This window comes from Lepidochelys kempii, chromosome 13, assembly GCF_965140285.1.
Source record: "Lepidochelys kempii isolate rLepKem1 chromosome 13, rLepKem1.hap1, whole genome shotgun sequence".
Taxonomy (NCBI): domain Eukaryota; kingdom Metazoa; phylum Chordata; order Testudines; family Cheloniidae; genus Lepidochelys; species Lepidochelys kempii.
Window position 1 is genome coordinate 934,459 of NC_136392.1, and position 17,227 is coordinate 951,685.

At 63.1% G+C, this 17,227-nt stretch overlaps 2 protein-coding genes and 1 long non-coding RNA gene across 10 annotated transcripts; 2 read left to right on the plus strand and 1 right to left on the minus strand.

Annotated features, from left to right (window-relative positions):
* The first annotated feature begins 1,864 nt into the window (after positions 1-1,864).
* Positions 1,865-13,896, plus strand: LOC140897395 (uncharacterized). 7 transcript variants are annotated; one of them, XM_073309997.2, is made up of 7 exons: positions 6,101-6,473; positions 8,095-8,241; positions 8,839-8,982; positions 9,814-9,876; positions 13,148-13,249; positions 13,442-13,453; positions 13,813-13,896. In XM_073309997.2, exons 1-7 carry the CDS (start codon positions 6,159-6,161, stop codon positions 13,888-13,890), a joined length of 861 nt encoding a protein of 286 aa, XP_073166098.2. In that variant the 5' UTR covers positions 6,101-6,158; the 3' UTR covers positions 13,891-13,896. The 7 variants fall into 7 exon arrangements, with proteins under 7 accessions (XP_073166100.2, XP_073166096.2, XP_073166097.2 ...); XM_073309999.2 differs by lacking the exons at positions 6,101-6,473; positions 13,813-13,896 and adding an exon at positions 1,865-2,194 and having other exon boundaries at positions 13,442-13,800; XM_073309993.2 differs by lacking the exon at positions 13,813-13,896 and having other exon boundaries at positions 6,090-6,473; positions 13,442-13,800.
* LOC140897397 (uncharacterized) lies at positions 4,189-7,404 on the minus strand. The gene is made up of 2 exons (XR_012154719.1): positions 7,177-7,404; positions 4,189-4,626 (listed from the first exon to the last, which is right to left on the minus strand). It is a non-coding gene; the product is annotated as an uncharacterized LOC140897397 (long non-coding RNA).
* Positions 13,897-14,164: 268 nt separating the features above from the next.
* Positions 14,165-17,202, plus strand: LOC144929236 (uncharacterized). Of its 2 annotated transcripts, XM_078848296.1 has the most exons (5): positions 14,165-14,248; positions 14,868-14,954; positions 15,896-15,968; positions 16,191-16,283; positions 16,658-17,202. In XM_078848296.1, the coding sequence occupies exons 1-5, from the start codon at positions 14,165-14,167 to the stop codon at positions 16,837-16,839; spliced, it is 519 nt and encodes a 172-aa protein (XP_078704422.1). In that variant the 3' UTR covers positions 16,840-17,202. The 2 variants fall into 2 exon arrangements, with proteins under 2 accessions (XP_078704422.1, XP_078704423.1); XM_078848297.1 differs by lacking the exon at positions 16,191-16,283.
* The last annotated feature ends 25 nt before the right edge of the window (positions 17,203-17,227 follow it).

Sequence of the window (17,227 nt, forward strand, 5' to 3'; positions counted from 1 at the left end):
GGCCCTGTTTTCCTCCGGCTGCCGCAGGGGTGACTTGGATTCCTGATGAGCAGCGTGTGGGCTTGCAGAAGCCCCGGTTGCTCCTCCCTAGCCTGGCCAAGCCTCGTGAGGTGCTGCGATGGGGCATGGAGAGCTGAGCCAGGCCACACATTTGGGTTTGAGGATTTGTGTGGCAGCTGTCCCCCTCAGCCCTGCTGGCCTGGGGATGACCGCATGGCTGTGCCATCGGCTCCTCGTCTCTCACCAGTGCCACCCCAGCTAGTGCTCTGCCCTGGGGCCTGGAGTTCTGACCCAGACTAACCATTTCCTCAGTGCCCACCTCAGCTGTGCCGTCTGCACAGTGGGCCTAAGGCCATGCTGGGCTTAGAGGGGCTGAGCTCATTCTCATGGGCCAGGCTGTGACGCTCTGGGATACTCGACAGGGGCGCTGCTGGTGCACACAGGATGGACCCCAGGCTGCAAGAGCCCTTGGACGCACACACCCCTCTCTGCTCCGGCCAGGAGCAGGGCCTGGCCTGGCCTGACCTTCCAGGAGCAAGCGGCCTCCAGCGGCCCGCGAGTTTTCCCTTGGCCTTGGCGGGGGCAGGAGGGGCTGGTGCCTAAGGCCCTGGTGTACTGCCTGCACTGTCCCCTCCTGCCATGGGTGGACCTGCCCTGTGCCTGGCTCCTGCAGATAGCACCTCCCAGGCTGCCCCCTCCCCTAGGCTGTGGACCTTCCCCCCCCCCCCCCACACACACAAACACAGGGTGACCCCCCCCTCCCCTAGGGTGTGGACTTCTCCCCCCCCACACACAGGCTGCTGCCCCTCCCCTAGGCTGCGCACCTCCCCCCCCACAAACACAGGCTGCTTGCAGCAGCCCCCACTTCACGCCGCCCCCCACAGGCCTTGCCCCACCCATCCCCTAGGCTGCAACCGCCTCCACACACACAGGCCCCCCCCTTTCAGGCAGTGCCCCACCCAGCCCCTAGACTGCAGCCCCTCCCGCCCAGGCTGCCCCCCTCTCGTAGGCTGCAGGGGTCCCCCCCACAGGCAGCCCCACATCCCCTAGCCTGCAGGCCCCCCTCCCACACGGTCTGCTTGCTGCAGTCCCCACTTCAGGCCGCCCCCCATCCCCTAGCCTGCAGGCCCGTCCCCCTCCCGTCAGCCCCCCACACACACAGGCCGTGCCCCACCCAGCCCGTAGGCTGCAGCCCCAGGCCGCCCCCCATCCCCTAGCCTGCAGGCCCGTCCCCCTCCCGTCAGCCCCCCCCCCACACAGGCCGTGCCCCACCCAGCCCGTAGGCTGCAGCCCCAGGCCGCCCCCCATCCCCTAGCCTGCAGGCCCGTCCCCCTCCCGTCAGCCCCCCACACACACACACAGGCCGTGCCCCACCCAGCCCGTAGGCTGCAGCCCCAGGCCGCCCCCCATCCCCTAGCCTGCAGGCCCGTCCCCCTCCCGTCAGCCCCCCCCACACACACACAGGCCGTGCCCCACCCAGCCCGTAGGCTGCAGCCCCAGGCCGCCCCCCATCCCCTAGCCTGCAGGCCCGTCCCCCTCCCGTCAGCCCCCCCCACACACAGGCCGTGCCCCACCCAGCCCGTAGGCTGCAGCCCCAGGCCGCCCCCCATCCCCTAGCCTGCAGGCCCGTCCCCCTCCCGTCAGCCCCCCACACACACACACAGGCCGTGCCCCACCCAGCCCGTAGGCTGCAGCCCCAGGCCGCCCCCCATCCCCTAGCCTGCAGGCCCGTCCCCCTCCCGTCAGCCCCCCACACACACACACAGGCCGTGCCCCACCCAGCCCGTAGGCTGCAGCCCCAGGCCGCCCCCCATCCCCTAGCCTGCAGGCCCGTCCCCCTCCCGTCAGCCCCCCACACACACAGGCCGTGCCCCACCCAGCCCGTAGGCTGCAGCCCCAGGCCGCCCCCATGCTCTAAGCTGCCGCCTGCCCCGCACTCCGCCAACAGCCCGGACGGTCGCCGGGGGCTCTGAGAGCCGGGCTGGACCCGGCGGCTGGACCCGGGGCCGGCAGCGGGGCTCGGGGCAGAGACTGCGAGGTGCCCGGGGCTCGACCCCCGCGGAGGGGCCACTCCGGGGCGCAGCGTCCTGGGCTGGACCGTGCGCTCCGCGCCCCGCCTGCCACAGCACCCCGGCCCAGCGCGGAGCCGAGCCGCGGGAGCGACACCGGCCCCCTCCGGGCCCCCGGCTCCCAGGTGGGCCAGGGCTGGGCGGAGGGCTCGGGGAGGATGGTCCCTAAGGGGTCCCCGCATCTCGGCTGTCCCAGAGCCAGCGCCCCGTGCCCGGCGCCGCGGGACCCGGGCCCAGCATCCAGCTCGGAACCAGCATTTCGGCCGCCGCCCAGGGAGAGACTCGCAGCTCCCCCAGGATCGGTGCTTGGCCCCCGGGAGATCCCCCCAGAGATCGGTGCTTGGCCCCTAGAGAGACCCCCCCAGAGATCGGTGCTTGGCCCCTAGAGAGACCCCCCCAGGATCAGTGCTTGGCCCCCGGGAGATCCCCCCAGAGATCGGTGCTTGGCCCCTAGAGAGACCCCCCCAGGATCAGTGCTTGGCCCCCGGGGAGACCCCCCCCAGAGATTGGTGCTTGGCCCCTAGAGAGACCCCCCCCAGGATCAGTGCTTGGCCCCCACGGAGACCCCCTGCCCAGGATCAGTGCTTGGCCCCCAGGGAGACCCCCCCAGGATCAGTGCTTGGCCCCCGGGGAGACCCCCCCAGAGATCGGTGCTTGGCCCCCGGGGAGACCCCCCCCAGAGATCGGTGCTTGGCCCCCACGGAGACCCCCCGCCCAGGATCAGTGCTTGGCCCCCGGGGAGACCCCCTAGAGTTTGGTGCTTGGCCCCTAGAGAGACCCCCCCCAGGATCAGTTCTTGGCCCGTAGAGAGACACCCCCCCCAGAGATCGGTGCTTGGCCCCTAGAGAGTCTCCCAGAGATCAGTGCTTGGCCCCCACGGAGACCCCCCCGTCCAGGATCAGTGCTTGGCCCCCGGGGAGACCCCCCCAGAGATCGGTGCTTGGCCCCTAGAGATTCTCCCAGAGATCGGTGCTTGGCCCCCAGGGAGACCTCCCCTCAGACTGGTTCTGGGCCCATTGGAGACACCCCCCACCCCAGCATTAGTGTTCAGCCTGTGGCCCAAGCCATGCTGAGAAACTGGAGGGAGTTGAGGGAAGAGCAAAAGGGCCAGGGTCCCCCACGTGGCTGGGCGAAGCCTGGGCTCCAGGGGAATCGGGGTGCATGCCAAGCAAGCTGGAGCGGAGTTGCCGGCAGAATCGGGGGCTGTTGCTCGGAGCCGTGGGCTGACAGGCCCCCTTCATGAGAGTGGCCGGCCTGTGCAGGCCCCGGGACCTTGTCACTGCTGAGTGTGAGCTGTGTGCTGGGAGCAGTACAGGGGGAACCAGGTTTCTCTTTGTGTTTGGCCCATGGTGCTCTGGCCATAGGACAGGGTGGGTGAGAGGCCTCTTGTGGCTTGGGGACAGGATGGAGTAGTTGGGGGGGGGCTTTGCCTGGCACTAGGAGGGGCGAAGGGGGTGCTATGCTGGCCGTGCTGTGTGCACAGGATCTGGGGCGTTGGGGAGGTGACCCCTGTGCTAGGCGGGGTCTGAGCCCCTGGGCCCCTCCACCAGTTCAGGGGAAAAGGGGGGGCTGTGATGCGGGCTGGACTTACCCTAGGAGAGCTGTGGGGGTCAGCGCTTGGAGACACCACCGCTCTTGCTGCTCATTAGCCTGGGTGACCTTCCCGTTCCCCGTCCCTGGCCAGAGCTAAGCGGGTTTGTTACATGTTTAATATCCTGAGAGTGTGATTAGTCGGTGTTTAATTACGGATCCAACCTGGGAGATAATCTGTGTCTGAGCAGGGAGACGCGCCGGGCGGGTTCCCATCTGGGGGCTCCTGACTCCCAGGCCCCTGCCCTAAAACAGCTGCTCACAGCTGCCTGAACCAAGCCGCCCCTGGCTGCTCCCCAAATGCTCAGCTCCAGCCCCCCTTGCCTGAGCTCCTTTGTCCTGTTTCTTCTGGGTCAGTCCCCAGTGGAAGCCGGAAAGTCTCTGCCGCCTCCCTCAGCACATCCTGCCAGAAATGGCCCAGGCTGCGGGGGCTGCAGTCAGGGCAGGATATAGGGGTTTGCCTCTCCCTTGTGCTAACAGGAATGGGGGTTGGGCTTAGCTTCCCCCTTGCACAATGATTGAGCAACTAATTCGTTAACCATTTATCAGCCCCAGCCAGAGTGTTTCCAGCCCTCACTCTGACCACAGGCTCCTGAGAGAGATGCCGGCTGCCTCTCGTGGACTGTGGGCGATTTCAGCCAGCAGTGGCCCCACGGCACCCCTGGGTGTGTGTAGGCCAGCTGGCTCGCTCTGGGGCTCCAAGCAGGCCCTTCTGGCCTCAACCCAGAGCTGGCAAAGGTGCTGTGTCCCCCGCCTGGTCCTGAGTGGGGCTGGTCTGCACACACAGCAGCAGCGGTTTAAGTGAAGGTGTAACTTGAAACAGATCTTGTGGTCCAGGTGCAGGCCTGTGTCGGGAAGGGGAACCAGGTGGCCTCATTTGTTTCTATTCCAACATCTGGGTGGATAAGGTCGTGCACAAGAAGCTACTAGAGAGGCTAGTTGTCATCACGGATGAGAGGCAAACGGCCTAGGAGACAGCAAAGAGCAGGGAGAAATGGTCACTTAGTTCTCACCGTGTCACAAAGTCAAAGCAGGCTCCAAGGTGCCAGGCTGGAGCCTGTGTTGTTTAATCAAGTTATTAGTGATCGGAGCAGGAGGTGGGCAGGGTAGGGGCAAACGTGGCAGCTGGCGGGAAGTTAACTATTCCGGACTGGAGAGAGCAAACGCAGCCGGGAGAGTGGACAACACAGTTTGTCTCACTTCACTTCCCGCTCTTGGGTGATGGTCAGTGGCACAGAGGAAGGTCTAACACCATCCAATGGGGCATGCTGAAGTTAGACAAATTAGGAAATAAGGCGTCATTTTTCACAGGTGAGGTAGTTTCCCATTGGAACGACTTCCCGGGGCACAGGGTGGGTTCCCATCACTGACTCCTTTAAATCCAGACGGGATGTTTCTCCAAGAGCTCTGCTCTAGGAATGGTTTGGGGGCAGGTCTCTGGCCCGGTCAGACTGGATGATCGCAGTGGTCCCTTCTGGCCTCGGAATCCAGGAACATGGTGGCAAATGGAACTCAGTGTTGATAAACATGAAGTAATGCACATTGGAGGGGACAATTTGACACCTCCTGGGGGTCTAGATTAACTGCCAGGGACGGGAGCTGGGTGCCAGTGGAGACCTCTGCTGTGGGCAAAAGAGCTGAGCTGTTCGGCAGCACAAGGGCCGGGGTGGAGAATAACACGGGGAACGTTCTAGCACCTTTGCATCAATCGATGGTGCGGATCCTGTGGGCAGCGCTGGGCCCCCGTCGCACGCAGCTGAGGGGTCAGGGAAGGGTGAAGAGAACAAGCAAAGCTGGAAAAACGGAGCTGTGGGCAGAGCTGGCAGAGATTGGGATTGTTACCCTCGAGGGCGGGGGAGCAGAGGGGGCAGGACACCAGTCTATCCAGTCCTGGATGGGGCAGAGCAGTGAGAAAGGGGGCGTCAGTTCTCCCTGTCCCACAGCACAGGCCCCAGGGAGCGGCCAGTGAAACTGACAGATGGGAAATTCAAAACTAATAAAGGAAAGTCTTGTTCACACATTGTGTAATTAGCCTGTGGAACTCACTGCCACAGGATGTCACTGAGCCAAGAACTTGGCTAGATTCCAAGGGGGATGGAGATCCCGAATCTCCAGAGCTGTCACAGTTAATGCTAACAAAATGTTTGGAAGAGTTCCAGGGTCTGAACTGGTCTTTGACTATTGGAGATCAGGGTGAGACCTTTGTGGGGGGCCGATTCTCCCCGTTGATTGACTGTGGGATCCTTGTACCTCCCTCTGACATGTCTGGGGCTGGCTGTTTGGAGACTGGAGCAATGGGCCTCAGGGCTGAGCCTGTCTGGCCGTTCCTGTGTCCCTCCTGGTGCCCTTGCGATGTTAACCTGGCAGGTGCCGGTTCAGTGTAAGAGGTGGGTCTCATCTCTGGGAGTCGCGGCTTCACCCAAACTGGCCCGGCCCCGCTGGGGATAGAATCTGGGTGATGGCTCTCTCCCCTAGGCTGACCTCGGGCTGGCATGGCAGATGCTCCCGGAGGACACTGCCTGGGGGGCTGCTGAGCAGGGAGTGTCTGGGCCCCCAGACCCCTTCCAGCCCCAGGGCCCTGTGCAAGGGGTCACTTTAAACCCAGTGCTCCCCCCCGCCCCCCGCAGCTGTCAGCTGGCCTGTCTGGGTGGAGCCCTGGGAGAGGGTTCCTGTCTGCATGTCTGCTCTGGGGAGATAGGACTGTGTGTGATCCCAGCCAGGCCAGCCCTCCTCTCCAGCACTCTCGCCAGAGAGACCCCCGCAGCCAGGGGGTCCTGGCAGCTCCCTTCTGGCCTGGGGAGCAGCTTCCAGCAGGTACCAACACGCTCAACTAGTGACCTCGAACTGCCGTGGGCCTGCTGGGCACTCCAGCCTTGCTGCCTTGGGGGTGACCCTGCCTGCCCGGGGGGCTCTGGGGCTGTCGGGGGGTGTGATCCTGCCTGCCCGGGGGGCTCTGGGGCTGTCGGAGGGCGTGACCCTGCCTGCCCGGGGGACTCTGGGGCTGTCGGGTGGGGTGACCCTGCCTACACATGGGGCTGCCTGGAGGGGAGGGGGGTGACTCTGCCTGCCCGGGGGGCTCTGGGGCTGTTGGGGAGGTGACCCTGCCTGCCCGAGGGGCTCTGGGGCTGTTGGGGGGGGTGACCCTGTCTGCCCGGGGGACTCTGGGGCTGTTGGGAGGGGGGGTGACCCTGCCTGCCCAGGGAACTCTGGGGCTGTTGGGGGGGGTGACCCTGCCTGCCCGGGGGGGTGACCCTGCCTGTCTGGGGGGTTCTGGGGCTGCCTGGGGGGTGACCCTGCCTGTCTGGGGGGCTCTGGGGCTGTTGGGAGGGGGGGGTGACCCTGCCTGCCCGGGGGACTCTGGGGCTGTTGGGGGGGTGACGCTGCCTGCCTGGGGGGGTGACCCTGCCTGTCTGGGGGGCTCTGGGGCTGCCTGGGGGGGTGACGCTGCCTGCCCGGGGGGCTGTGGGGCTGCCTTGGGGGGAACCCTGCCCACCCGTGGGGCTCAGTCCTGTGCTACCTGCATGTTCACTTTGGTCCTGCTGGGCGCTGCGCAGGGGGCCGGTGTGATGCTGCTTAGCCCCCAGCTGTTAGCTCTGGCCCCCGAGCTGCATCTACACAGGGCTACAACCCCGCTGCTGGCCTGGGCTCCGGCTGCGGGACTGAAAATCGCTGTGCAGACGCTCAGGCGCCCTGCGAGGTGGGAGGTTCCCAGAGCTCGGCTCCAGCCTGCGATTTTTTCGCCCCGGAGCCCGAGTCAGGTGGCCTGGGCCAGCCCCAGCCATGCTGCGGGGCTTTTATCCCTGCGCGGAGGGACCCGGGTCTGCTTGTTCCATTGTTTGTGGCTGGCTGTTTCCTAAGCCTGTACTGAGGGCTGGTGACCAGGCACTTCCTCAGCCCGGAGCAGCATGCCAGAGAGCCCGGCTCGATGGGGAGGGGATCTCTGCGCTGGCAGGTGGGGCAGGAAGGGGTCAGTCAATAGAAGGGAGTTCTCCTCGGCATGATTGTGACGTTGTCCCGGGGGACTCACCGCCACAGGATGTTAGGGAGGCAGGGCTCCATGGGGCTGCTCCAGCTGCAGTAACGCTGGCTCTCGGGATGTTCTGGGGGACAGGAGTTTTCCAGCATTTTGTGCCTTGTTCTGGTGGGAAAGGGCCAGAACAGGGGAATCCAGCTGCTGCCAGGAGCAGCTGGAGGGGGCCCCACTGGGGAAGGGACTGTGGTTGGCCCCCAGTGGCATGAACGGCAGTCCCCGTTCCAGGGAGGTCTGAACAGCCCTTGTCCCCACAGCTCAGCCCCACGAGGCCTTCATGGATCTTGGGAACTAGCTAGCCCTGGTCCAGCAGGGCACCTCCTGAGCTAAGCCCAGGCCCCAGGGCCCAGCGGTGGGAGGGCGCTGGGTGCACCAGGCCATGACTTGCTCTGATCTGACCCACAGGGCGAAGAGTACGTGGTGCTGAAGCAAGGCTCCCGGGAAGCGGCGCCTGGCCTGCTGGCTGGCATGGCCCTGTGGGAGGGCCGGCGGGCAGGGCCAGCTGAAGGGCCTGCAATGCCCCACATCCTGGTCACTGACATCAGTGCTTCGGTGAGACGCAGGGAACCCTCGCACCCCCCAGGGCACTGCCATGGGCTTCCTCCTCCCTTGGCTCCCTGGCCCCTGCCCACCACAGCAGCCCCCACATCCTGTGCCCCGCGGGGGCTTGTGTGGCCCTGGGAGCTTGGGGAGGGCACGTAGGGCGCTGCCGGCAGCAGAGGTGGGAACGGCGCTCGGGTTGGGCACACGTGCTGGGCGGCTCCCCGAGGCCCCATGGTGAAGGGGGGCTGAGCGGTTTGGCCCCTGCTGTGCTACCATCCCTGGGGCCAGGCTGGGTTTGGGGCTCTCCCCTCAGGCAGCTGCTGGCTGGCTGCAGAGCACCTGGCCCATCCTGATGCACGAGGCCCTGAGCTTGGGTGCTGGGAGCCGGGGGCTCCTCTGTTCCAGGCTGGGCCCCTGTGTTTCCTCGGGGAAGGGGAAGGGGGAGATTTCTGGGCCGGGGAAAGGGGAAGAGGGAGAGCTCTGGGCCAGGGGGAGAGGAAAGGGGTCCCAGGGGGAGGGGAAGAGGGAGAGCTCTGGGCCGGGGCCCCAGCATGGAGCCCCAGGGGCTCTGTTTCACTCAGGCCCCAGCCCCTGTGCTCCCTGCAGGCAGGTCATCCTGAATTCCTCCCTTGGCAGTCTCCTGGGGGGCAGAGCCCTGCAGCCTGGGGCAGCCCTGCGACAGCCCCCAACCCACAGCCTGAGCCAGAGCCCCCAAGAGCGGCAGAAGAGGATGCAGAGAGCGTCTCCAAGGTGAGGGGTGCCCGGCAAAGTAGCCAGTGGCGGCGGGAGGGGCGGAAGGAGCCCGGTCTGGGGCTCACATGCAGGCAGGGCCCCCCAGGGACGCACTGGGTAGCAGGTCTCTAACTGCCAGGGGAGGGGTGTGCTGTGGGAGACACCCCCGGTGAATGGGCAGAGAATGGCGAGTGTTGGCGGGGACCGTGGTCTCGGGGGCATGGGCAACAGGAGGTACAGCGGGGTTAGAGCCCCAGGGGTTTGGGGCCGCTGCAGACGGCGATCCCGAGCAGGAGTCTGGGGTCGCTGGCAGCTGCCAACACCGTGCTGCTGAGGGGCTGAATGGGGGCACTGGGGAAATGCAGGGGCTGGGCCGGGCCCCTGGCTGGGATTGTGTGTGCCCTGCAGGCCCCAGCAGCCCCATGGGCCAGCCGGGACCCGGCACCACTGCACATGGCAGTATTCCTGGCCCTGCTCCACGGAGCAGACAGACGTGTTGCGGGCTCCAGCTCCGTCACCAGGGGCCCGACCCCAGGCCTGGCTCTGCTGGCCAAGCAGCCCGGCGGCTCTTGGGTCTCTGCCACACGGAACCCAGGTCAGTCCTGGGCTGCGGAGAGCCTGGCACCCAGCTGCAGGGCTGGCAGGCAGGACAGGGAGGTTCCCTGGAAGGTGGGGGAGGAGGTGGGGCTGGGGGACTCCCCCCCAGCTGTGGTGTCCCTTGGTGCCGTCAGAATGGGCAGTGGGCACTGGCTGCAGCTGCGTCACTCCCCCTGCCCCCATGTGTGGGGAGAGCGCCCCTTCCTGGCAGCCCCGTGCACCTCCCGCCCTCTCCCTCTGCTCTCCCGGCAGCCTGCGTCGGAGCAGGAGGCCTCCGAAGATGGAGGGAGCAGCCTGGGCTCCAGCCCTGTGGCGGTGAGTAGTAGGGAGGACGGGGTGTCGGACGCCCAGGACCGGTGCTATGCCCCCAGCCGTGGAACAGTCTCTAGGACAGGCCCCGTCAGTGTGCCAGGCCCCCCCGCTCCCTGGGGTCTCCCTCTTCCTGCACAGGGCAGGCCGTGCAGCTCCTTAGACAGGACCTGCAGGGCTCCAGCCTTTCTGCTTGGCACCGTCAGCTCCGCTCAGCCAGTTCCACTGAGCCAGCCCCTGGCAGAGCCTCGTGCGCCCTGCCGGGGTGACCGCACCTCGCCCAGCCTTTCATTGGCACTCGCACGGCGTTGGCACAACAGGCGGGTTTGCTCGTCCCTGGACACGGCCCAGGGAGGCCGTAGGGTGGCCCAGAGCGAGAGAGGTGGAAGCGCAGATGGTTCTGGTGGCCCCAAGCCCAGCCACGCTGCAGGGACCTCCGTGTTCAGGCTCTGGATCTCTCGGAGCGGCTGGGTCCCTTCCCAGGCGAGAGCCCCGACTCCCTCCGGCAGCCGACGCTGAGCCCCTCCTCGCCTCATCCCCGGCCCGTGTTCTCGAGCTGGGGTCCGCCCAGCTTCCCTGCTGAGAAGTGGGAACCCATCTCCCTCTGGGCCGAGGGCCGCTGTGAGCCCCCCCGCCCTGTGGGGTCCCGGTGCTGCTGAGAGGTGGGAACTAGGGCTATCAATTCATCGCAGTTAACTCATGTGATTAACTCAAAAAAATTAATCGCGATTTATTGCACTGTTAAACAATAAAATACCAATTGAAATTTATTAAATATTTTGGATGTTTTTCTACATTTACAAATATATCGATTTCAATTACAACACAAAGTACAAAGGGTACAGTGCTCACTTGATATTATTTTTGTTACAAATATTTGCACTGTAAAATGATAAAAGAAATAGTATTTTTCAATTCACCACATACAAGTACTGTAATGCAATCTCTTTGTCGTGAAAGTGCAATTTACAAATGTAGATTTTTTTGAGTTACATAACTGCACTCAAAAACAAAACAGTGTAAAACTTTAGAGTCTACAAATCCACTCAGTCCTACTTCTTGTTCAGCCAATTGCTCAGAAAAACAAGTTTGTTTACATTTACGGAAGATAATGCTGCCCTCTTCTTATTTACAACGTCACCTGAAAGTGAGAACAGGCATTCGCATGGCACTTTTGTAGCTGGCATTGCAGGGTATTTATGTGCCAGATACGCTAAACATTCATATGCCCCTTCGTGCTTTGGCCACCATTCCAGAGGACATGCTTCCATGCTGATGATGTTCGTTAAAAAAGCAGTGTGTTAATTAAATTAGTGACTGAACTCCTTGGGGGAAAACTGTATGTCCCCTGTTCTGTTTTACCCGCATTCTGCCATATAGTTCATGTTATAGCAGTCTCGGATGCTGACCCACCACATATTGTTGTTTTAAGAACACTTTCACAGCAGATTTGACAAAACGCAAAGAAGGTACCAATGTGAGATTTCTAAAGATAGCTACAGCACTCGACCCAAGGTTTAAGAATCAGAAGTCCCTTCCAAAATCTGAGAGGGAAGAGGTGTGGAGCATGCTTTCAGAAGTCTTAAAAGAGCAACACTCCAATGCGGAAACTGCCGAACCCACACCACCAAAAAAGAAAATCAACCTTCTGCTGGTGGCATCTGACTCAGAAAATGAAAATGAACACGCGTCAGTCTGGACTGCTTTGGATTGTTATCGAGCAGAACCTGTCATCAGCATGGACGCATGTCCCCTAGAATGGTGGCTGAAGCATGAAGGGACATATGAATCTTTAACGCGTCTGGTACGTAAATATCTTACAACACTGGCTACAAAAGTGCCATGCGAATGCCTGTTCTCACTTTCTGTTGACGTAAACAAGAAGTGGGCAGCATTATCTCCTGCAAATGGAAACAAACTTGTTTGTCCACTGAAGGCACCCGATGAAGTGAGCTGTAGCTCACGAAAGCTTATGCTCAAATAAATTTGTTAGTCTCTAAGGTGCCTTTCCTTTTTGCAGATACAGACTAACACAGCTGCTACTCTGAAACTTGTTTGTCTGAGTAATTGGCTGAAGTAGGTGTGACGAAGTGGGACTGGTCTTAATGTTTCCTCCGAATAGTGTGGGGGTGCCTCAGTTTCCCCTATGCAGTTCTTAAGTGTCTAGGTGGTGGGGTAAGGGTGTATGATCATTGCAGAGCCCTAGAGGGCAGGTGTGTGCAGGGGTCTGGACACAGAGAATGGCCAACACCCTGTTTCCTGGCAACTGATGGCCTGGCCCTTCCCCCCTGCAAGGTGAGAGCTAAAGGGTTGGAGAACAAAGGAATCCGGTGACCTCCTGGCCCGGGAAAGGGACAAAGCCCAGAGGAGGAGGGGCTGGAGAGAGTTTCAGTTTGGGGCTGGCTGGGACATGGAGTGAAGGGCAGACGTGGTTGTCTGGCTCACTGCCTCCCCCCAAAATGGACCCAGCTGAGGGGTCCTGTTCTCTGCACCTGCAAGCTCTGTTTTAGACCCTGTTCCTGTCATCTAATAAACCTCTGTTTTACTGGCTGGCTGAGAGTCATGTCTGACTGCGAAGTTGGGGGGCAGGACCCTCTGGCTTCCCCAGGAGCCTGCCTGGCTGGACTCGCTGTGGGAAGCGCAAGGAAGGGCAGAGGAGGCTGAATGCTCTGAGGTCAGACCCAGGAAGGTGGAAGCTGGGTGAGCTGTGTGTCCTGAAGACAGGCTGCTCACAGAAAGGTGACTTCCCCAGAGTCCTGACTGGCTTCATGGGGAGCAGTTCCAGAGCATCGCCCAGGGACTCCGTGACAGTAGGACCGAGTGGACTTGTAGGCTCTAAAGTTTTACACTGTTTTATTTTTGAATGCAGTTAATTTTTGTACGTAATTCTACATTTATAAGTTCAACTTTCATGATAAAGAGATTGCACTGCAGTACTTGTGTTAGGTGAATTGTAAAATACTATTTCTTTTGTTTTTTACAGTGCAAATATTTGAAATAAAAATAATAATATCAAGTGAGCCCTGTGCCCTTTCTATTCTGTGTTGTAATTGAAATTGATATATTTGAAAATGTAGAAAACATCCAAAAATGTTTAAATAAATGGTATTCTAGTATTCTTTAAGAGTGTGATTAATCACGATTAATTTTTTAAATGGCTTGACAGCCCGAGTGAGAACCCGTCTCCCTCTGGGCCGAGAGCCATTGTGAGGCCCCCCTCCGGCCCTGTCGGGCCCCAGTGCTGCTATCTGTCGCTCACTGTGTCTCTCCCCCGCAGCTGGACCTGGTGGAGAAGGAGTGGCTGCAGGGGGCGGCCAGTGGCCACCTGCTCACCCTGAGTCACCTGCTCAAACAGGAGCCATCCCTAGCCACCAGGAAGGCAAGTGTGGCCCCCATGCCCGGCCTGATGTGCTCAGCTGGCTGGGGAAAGTGGGAGGGGCTCTGGGCCCAACCCGCTGCTCTTGGGCAGGGAGGGGGCTGCTCTGTGTCCCAGAGAGGGGGGCTGCCCCAGCCCTAACCTGAGCTCAATCATTTTCTCTCTCTTTCTCTGGTTTCGCGGGACGTGCTGCAGGACTTCACCTCGGTGAGTACAGGGCCATGCCAGGCCCATGCTCCCTCCAGCCCTGAGCAGGTGGCTCAGGCTGGAGCTGGGGGTGGGTCGCGCAATGGTCCAATTCCTCTGCACTGCCTTGCAAATCCCAGAGGGGCCTGGGGCAAAGTCAAGCACTTGGGACCCCAAACTCCTGTGAAATCCCAGCCCCTCCTGCAGCTAATGAACCCACTGGCCTCACCTGTCCTCCACGGCCCGGCACCTGCCTGTCCCCTCCCCGCCCTCTTGCCCTCCCCCAGGCCTGTACCCCGCCCCCTCCATCTACAGGCTCTGATTTCCTGCTCTCTCTCTCTTCCCGGTCGCTGACCTGCTCTGGTTCCGGTGCGGCTCAGGGGGTAAGTGGGGGCAATTGGAACTGGCTGCTCCCGCAGAGGCTCTGGGGGGTGTTAGGTTTGCTGCAGGTTGGTTGACCCCTGGTCTCTGGCGGGAGCCCCAGTGCACAGCAGGGAGCCCAGGTAGTCTGGACGGGAGCTCAGCTGAGCCCCAGGGGTCACTAGCAGGGTAGTCCAGCCAACAGCCCGGGCTATAGGGAAGAAGGGGCCCTGAAGAACAGCTCCTCCCAGGCCCCGGCAGGGTGTCCAAATCCAGACGTTTGGTGGTCGAGTTTCCTGCCCCAAGTGGAAGGTTTTGGCTGCCGTCCCCCACGTTGGGCCAGTGCCGCACTGGCTCTGGGGGCCCCGTGCAATGCTTCTAACACGTCTCCTTCTCTGCCCGACCCTGCTGCCCGTCCCTGCTGGCGCTGCCATCCACCTCGCCCGGGAGCAGTTTGTAAGTATGACCCTTCTGGGACCCCAGGATCAGCCTCACCCCCTCCCTGCTGCATTCCCAGGCCGGGGCTCCCTGGCTCCTCCCCAGCGAGCTGAGCGCTGGCAGATGGGGTGCAGGGCAGGGGGGCCCAGCAGGGCACTAGGGCAGAGTGGGCAGATGGACTCAGCTCAGGGCTGGGAGTCAGGACTCCTGGGTTCTGTTTCTTGCTCTGATGCTGGCTCACTGTGGGGCCTTCGTGGTCAGCCCTTTCCCTGGGCCTCAGTTTCCCCATCTGACGGGCCTGACAATAGCCCCTCCCTCTCTGCACTCACCTAGGCCTGCCCCACTGTCACTGGTCTCTGCACAGGGGTTAGACATAGTGACTCCTGCCCGGGGCAGTGCCCCGTCAGCCCCACGGGAGGTGTCATGGAGCCGCTGGGGGAGAGGTGCTGGTGTCTGTGTCCTGCCCCCGTTCCCCGCTGGAGGTGCGATGCAGGTAGTGCCTCTTCCCGGGAGAGTGGGGCTGAGGGTGGAGCAGAGGTGGCTTTGCCTGAGCCCAGCATGGGGGGAGCCAGGCCCTGTCAGGGGATGGGTGAGGCTGGGTTGGGGGTTCTGAGCCCAGCCCTGCCTCTCCCCGCAGACGGCGCTGCACTGGGCGGCCAAACACGGCAAGGAGGACATGGCCTCGCTGCTGGTGGCTGCAGGCGCTGATGTCAACATGCGAGCGGTGAGTCCCGGCAGGCGAGGGGAGGCAGGCGGGCTCGGGGCCCTGTGCAGGGCTGGCACTGGAGGGGCTCCAGCCCCAGACAGCAGGTCCCAGTAGGGGCTCTGCCAGCCCCAGCCCCTGGCCTCCCAGCATCCCTGAGAGGGGGCCAGAGGGTGGGGTCCCTGGCCTGGGAAGCCCTGGGGGGTGGAGGGGCTGTGAGCAGCGAAGGAGGGGGGCAATCCATACATGCCTGGCTCTAATGGGTTCTCTTCTTCCCTCCCCATGCTGCTGGCCCTTTGCTCGGACCCAGCACGTGAGTACCTGCCTGCCGTGTGCCCAGCTGCTCGCGGGTGGGAGGAGCCGAGGGCACGCGGGGCTGCCGGGGGCTTGCCAGGACACCATTGCTGGCGATGGCCCCAGAGGGCTGCAGCCTGAGCTCAGCAGCAGGTGGGATGGGCCATGTCGGGAGAGGGGTGGCGGCTGGGGCCCAGCTGCACTGGGAGCATGGCACTGCGTGTGCCGGGCGTGTAGGGTTACCTGGAAGGGGTCCTGGAGCTCTGTACTAAGCCTGTGCTCTCTTCTCCCCTCCCCCACCCACACAGGGCGTGAGTATGCAGGTGCTCGGGAAGGACAGACGGACAGACCTCGCAGCAGGCTCCTCAGGACAGATTAGGCAGTGGCTCTGGTGCCCAGGGGCAGGGTGATAGTTGGTGGAGCAGGACTGGATGCTGGGGGGGTCTCATTGGGAAGGGGGGGTCTCATTGGGAAGGATGGGGGCAGAGAGATCACTGGGGGGCTGTGCTGTGGAAGGGGGTGTTTCTGTAGGGTCGGGGGGCCTCTCTAAGGGGGTGATGTCCATGTCCCCTGGGTGGGAGATTGGCCCATTTCCTTCCTGCTGGGCTGGGCTGGGGGTCTGAAGCCACCGGTTCCTCGCGTCCTGATGCCTCCTGTGTCCCCCCCAGGGCTACACCCCCCTGCACATTGCCGCACTGCATGGGCACCGCCAGGTCATGGACCTGCTCGTCCGGAGCTACGGTGAGCAGCACCCGCCCCAGGGACCTGCCCCCCCTGGCCTGGGGCCCTTCTGATGACACCACTGGCACAGGAAAGCACTGGGAAGGGGGTTAGGTGGGGCTGACGCCAAGGGCCCCACCCACTGGGTGACCCCTGTGGGGGTGGGGGTCATGCCCCAGGGCGTGGAGCCCTCCTGGTGCATTCTCCATCGCCAGGCCAGAGCTGAGCTGTGTGTCCCGGCAGGTGCCAAGCAGAACGTGCGGGATTACAGCGGGCACCTGGCCAGGCACTACCTGAGAGCAGACAAGCCCCTGGACAGAGCTGCCACGATGCCCCGTGAGAAGTGCCCCTTGTCTGTCTGTCTGTCCACCCTTCGGGGGCCCCGTCTCCCTGTGGGGCCCCCTGCCCCAGCTCCAGGGGTCGGGCGCCTCCCTTGCAACCTCTCCAGAAGGCGGGTCCATGGTGGGATGTGGGGCCACAAGCAGCGTGTGCATGGGGGAGAGCACACAAGCCAGGGCCTGGCTGCCTGCGGGGAGGGGCCGTGTAAGGGCTGGGCACTCCCTGCCACCCTGTGCACCCGCTGAGCTGCAGCTGTGCCCCCAGGGCTGGGGGGGGCTGCCGGGGGTAGGGGGGGGCTGGGGGTTGTAGGCCCTGCTGGGAGGGGGCTGCGTCTCCTGCCCTGACACTGCCCTGCCCTCTCTCTCCCCCAGAGCTGCCAGAAGTGCACGGCAGGAACAGGGCTCTGGCCTGCCTGCTCTTGCCCAAGGGCAGCAGCCGGGCCCGGAAGCGCTGGGGCTCTGCCGAGGACCTGATGGAGGAGGAGGAGCGGGGGCAGGCGAAGCACCTCACCGTGCCAGACTCATACCGCACCGTGCGCAAGTTCTCCCGCTAGTGGGGCCGGCTCCCGGCCCCTGCCAGCCCCGGCCCCAGTCCCACCCACTGCCTGGGGGCTCAGGCTGCCCCGAGTGCTCAGGGTCTGGGGAAGGGCAGTGGATGGGCCCTGCTAGCGACTGCCCGGCCGGAGCAGGGCCAAGAGGCGCCGTGTTTCCCAAAGTTCATACTAACACAGCTCCTCCCCCTGTCCAGTCCTGACCTGCAGCCGCTGCTGTCCTGCCCTGGCGATTCCCGTGTCCGTGGCGCTGACCATCACCCTCGGTGGTGGGGCTCGCTCGGTTACAGCCCGGCTGCACCTCGCCCCTGCCGCACTCTGCCTTTTTCTAATGGATCCTGACACTGAAATAAAACACTGCGTGCAGCTGTGGGTCTGGGTCTGCCTGAGC

Coding starts and splice junctions, on each gene's coding strand:
- LOC140897395 (XM_073309993.2), top strand. CDS start 6,159: ATGCTCCCGGAGGACACTGCCTGGGGGGCTGCTGAGCAGGGAGTGTCT. Junction 6,474..8,094: donor TGGGGAGCAGCTTCCAGCAG/GTACCAACACGC, acceptor TCTGACCCACAG/GGCGAAGAGTACGTGGTGCT. Junction 8,242..8,838: donor TCACTGACATCAGTGCTTCG/GTGAGACGCAGG, acceptor TGCTCCCTGCAG/GCAGGTCATCCTGAATTCCT.
- LOC144929236 (XM_078848296.1), top strand. CDS start 14,165: ATGCTTCTAACACGTCTCCTTCTCTGCCCGACCCTGCTGCCCGTCCCT. Junction 14,249..14,867: donor ACCTCGCCCGGGAGCAGTTT/GTAAGTATGACC, acceptor CTCTCCCCGCAG/ACGGCGCTGCACTGGGCGGC. Junction 14,955..15,895: donor CTGATGTCAACATGCGAGCG/GTGAGTCCCGGC, acceptor TGTCCCCCCCAG/GGCTACACCCCCCTGCACAT.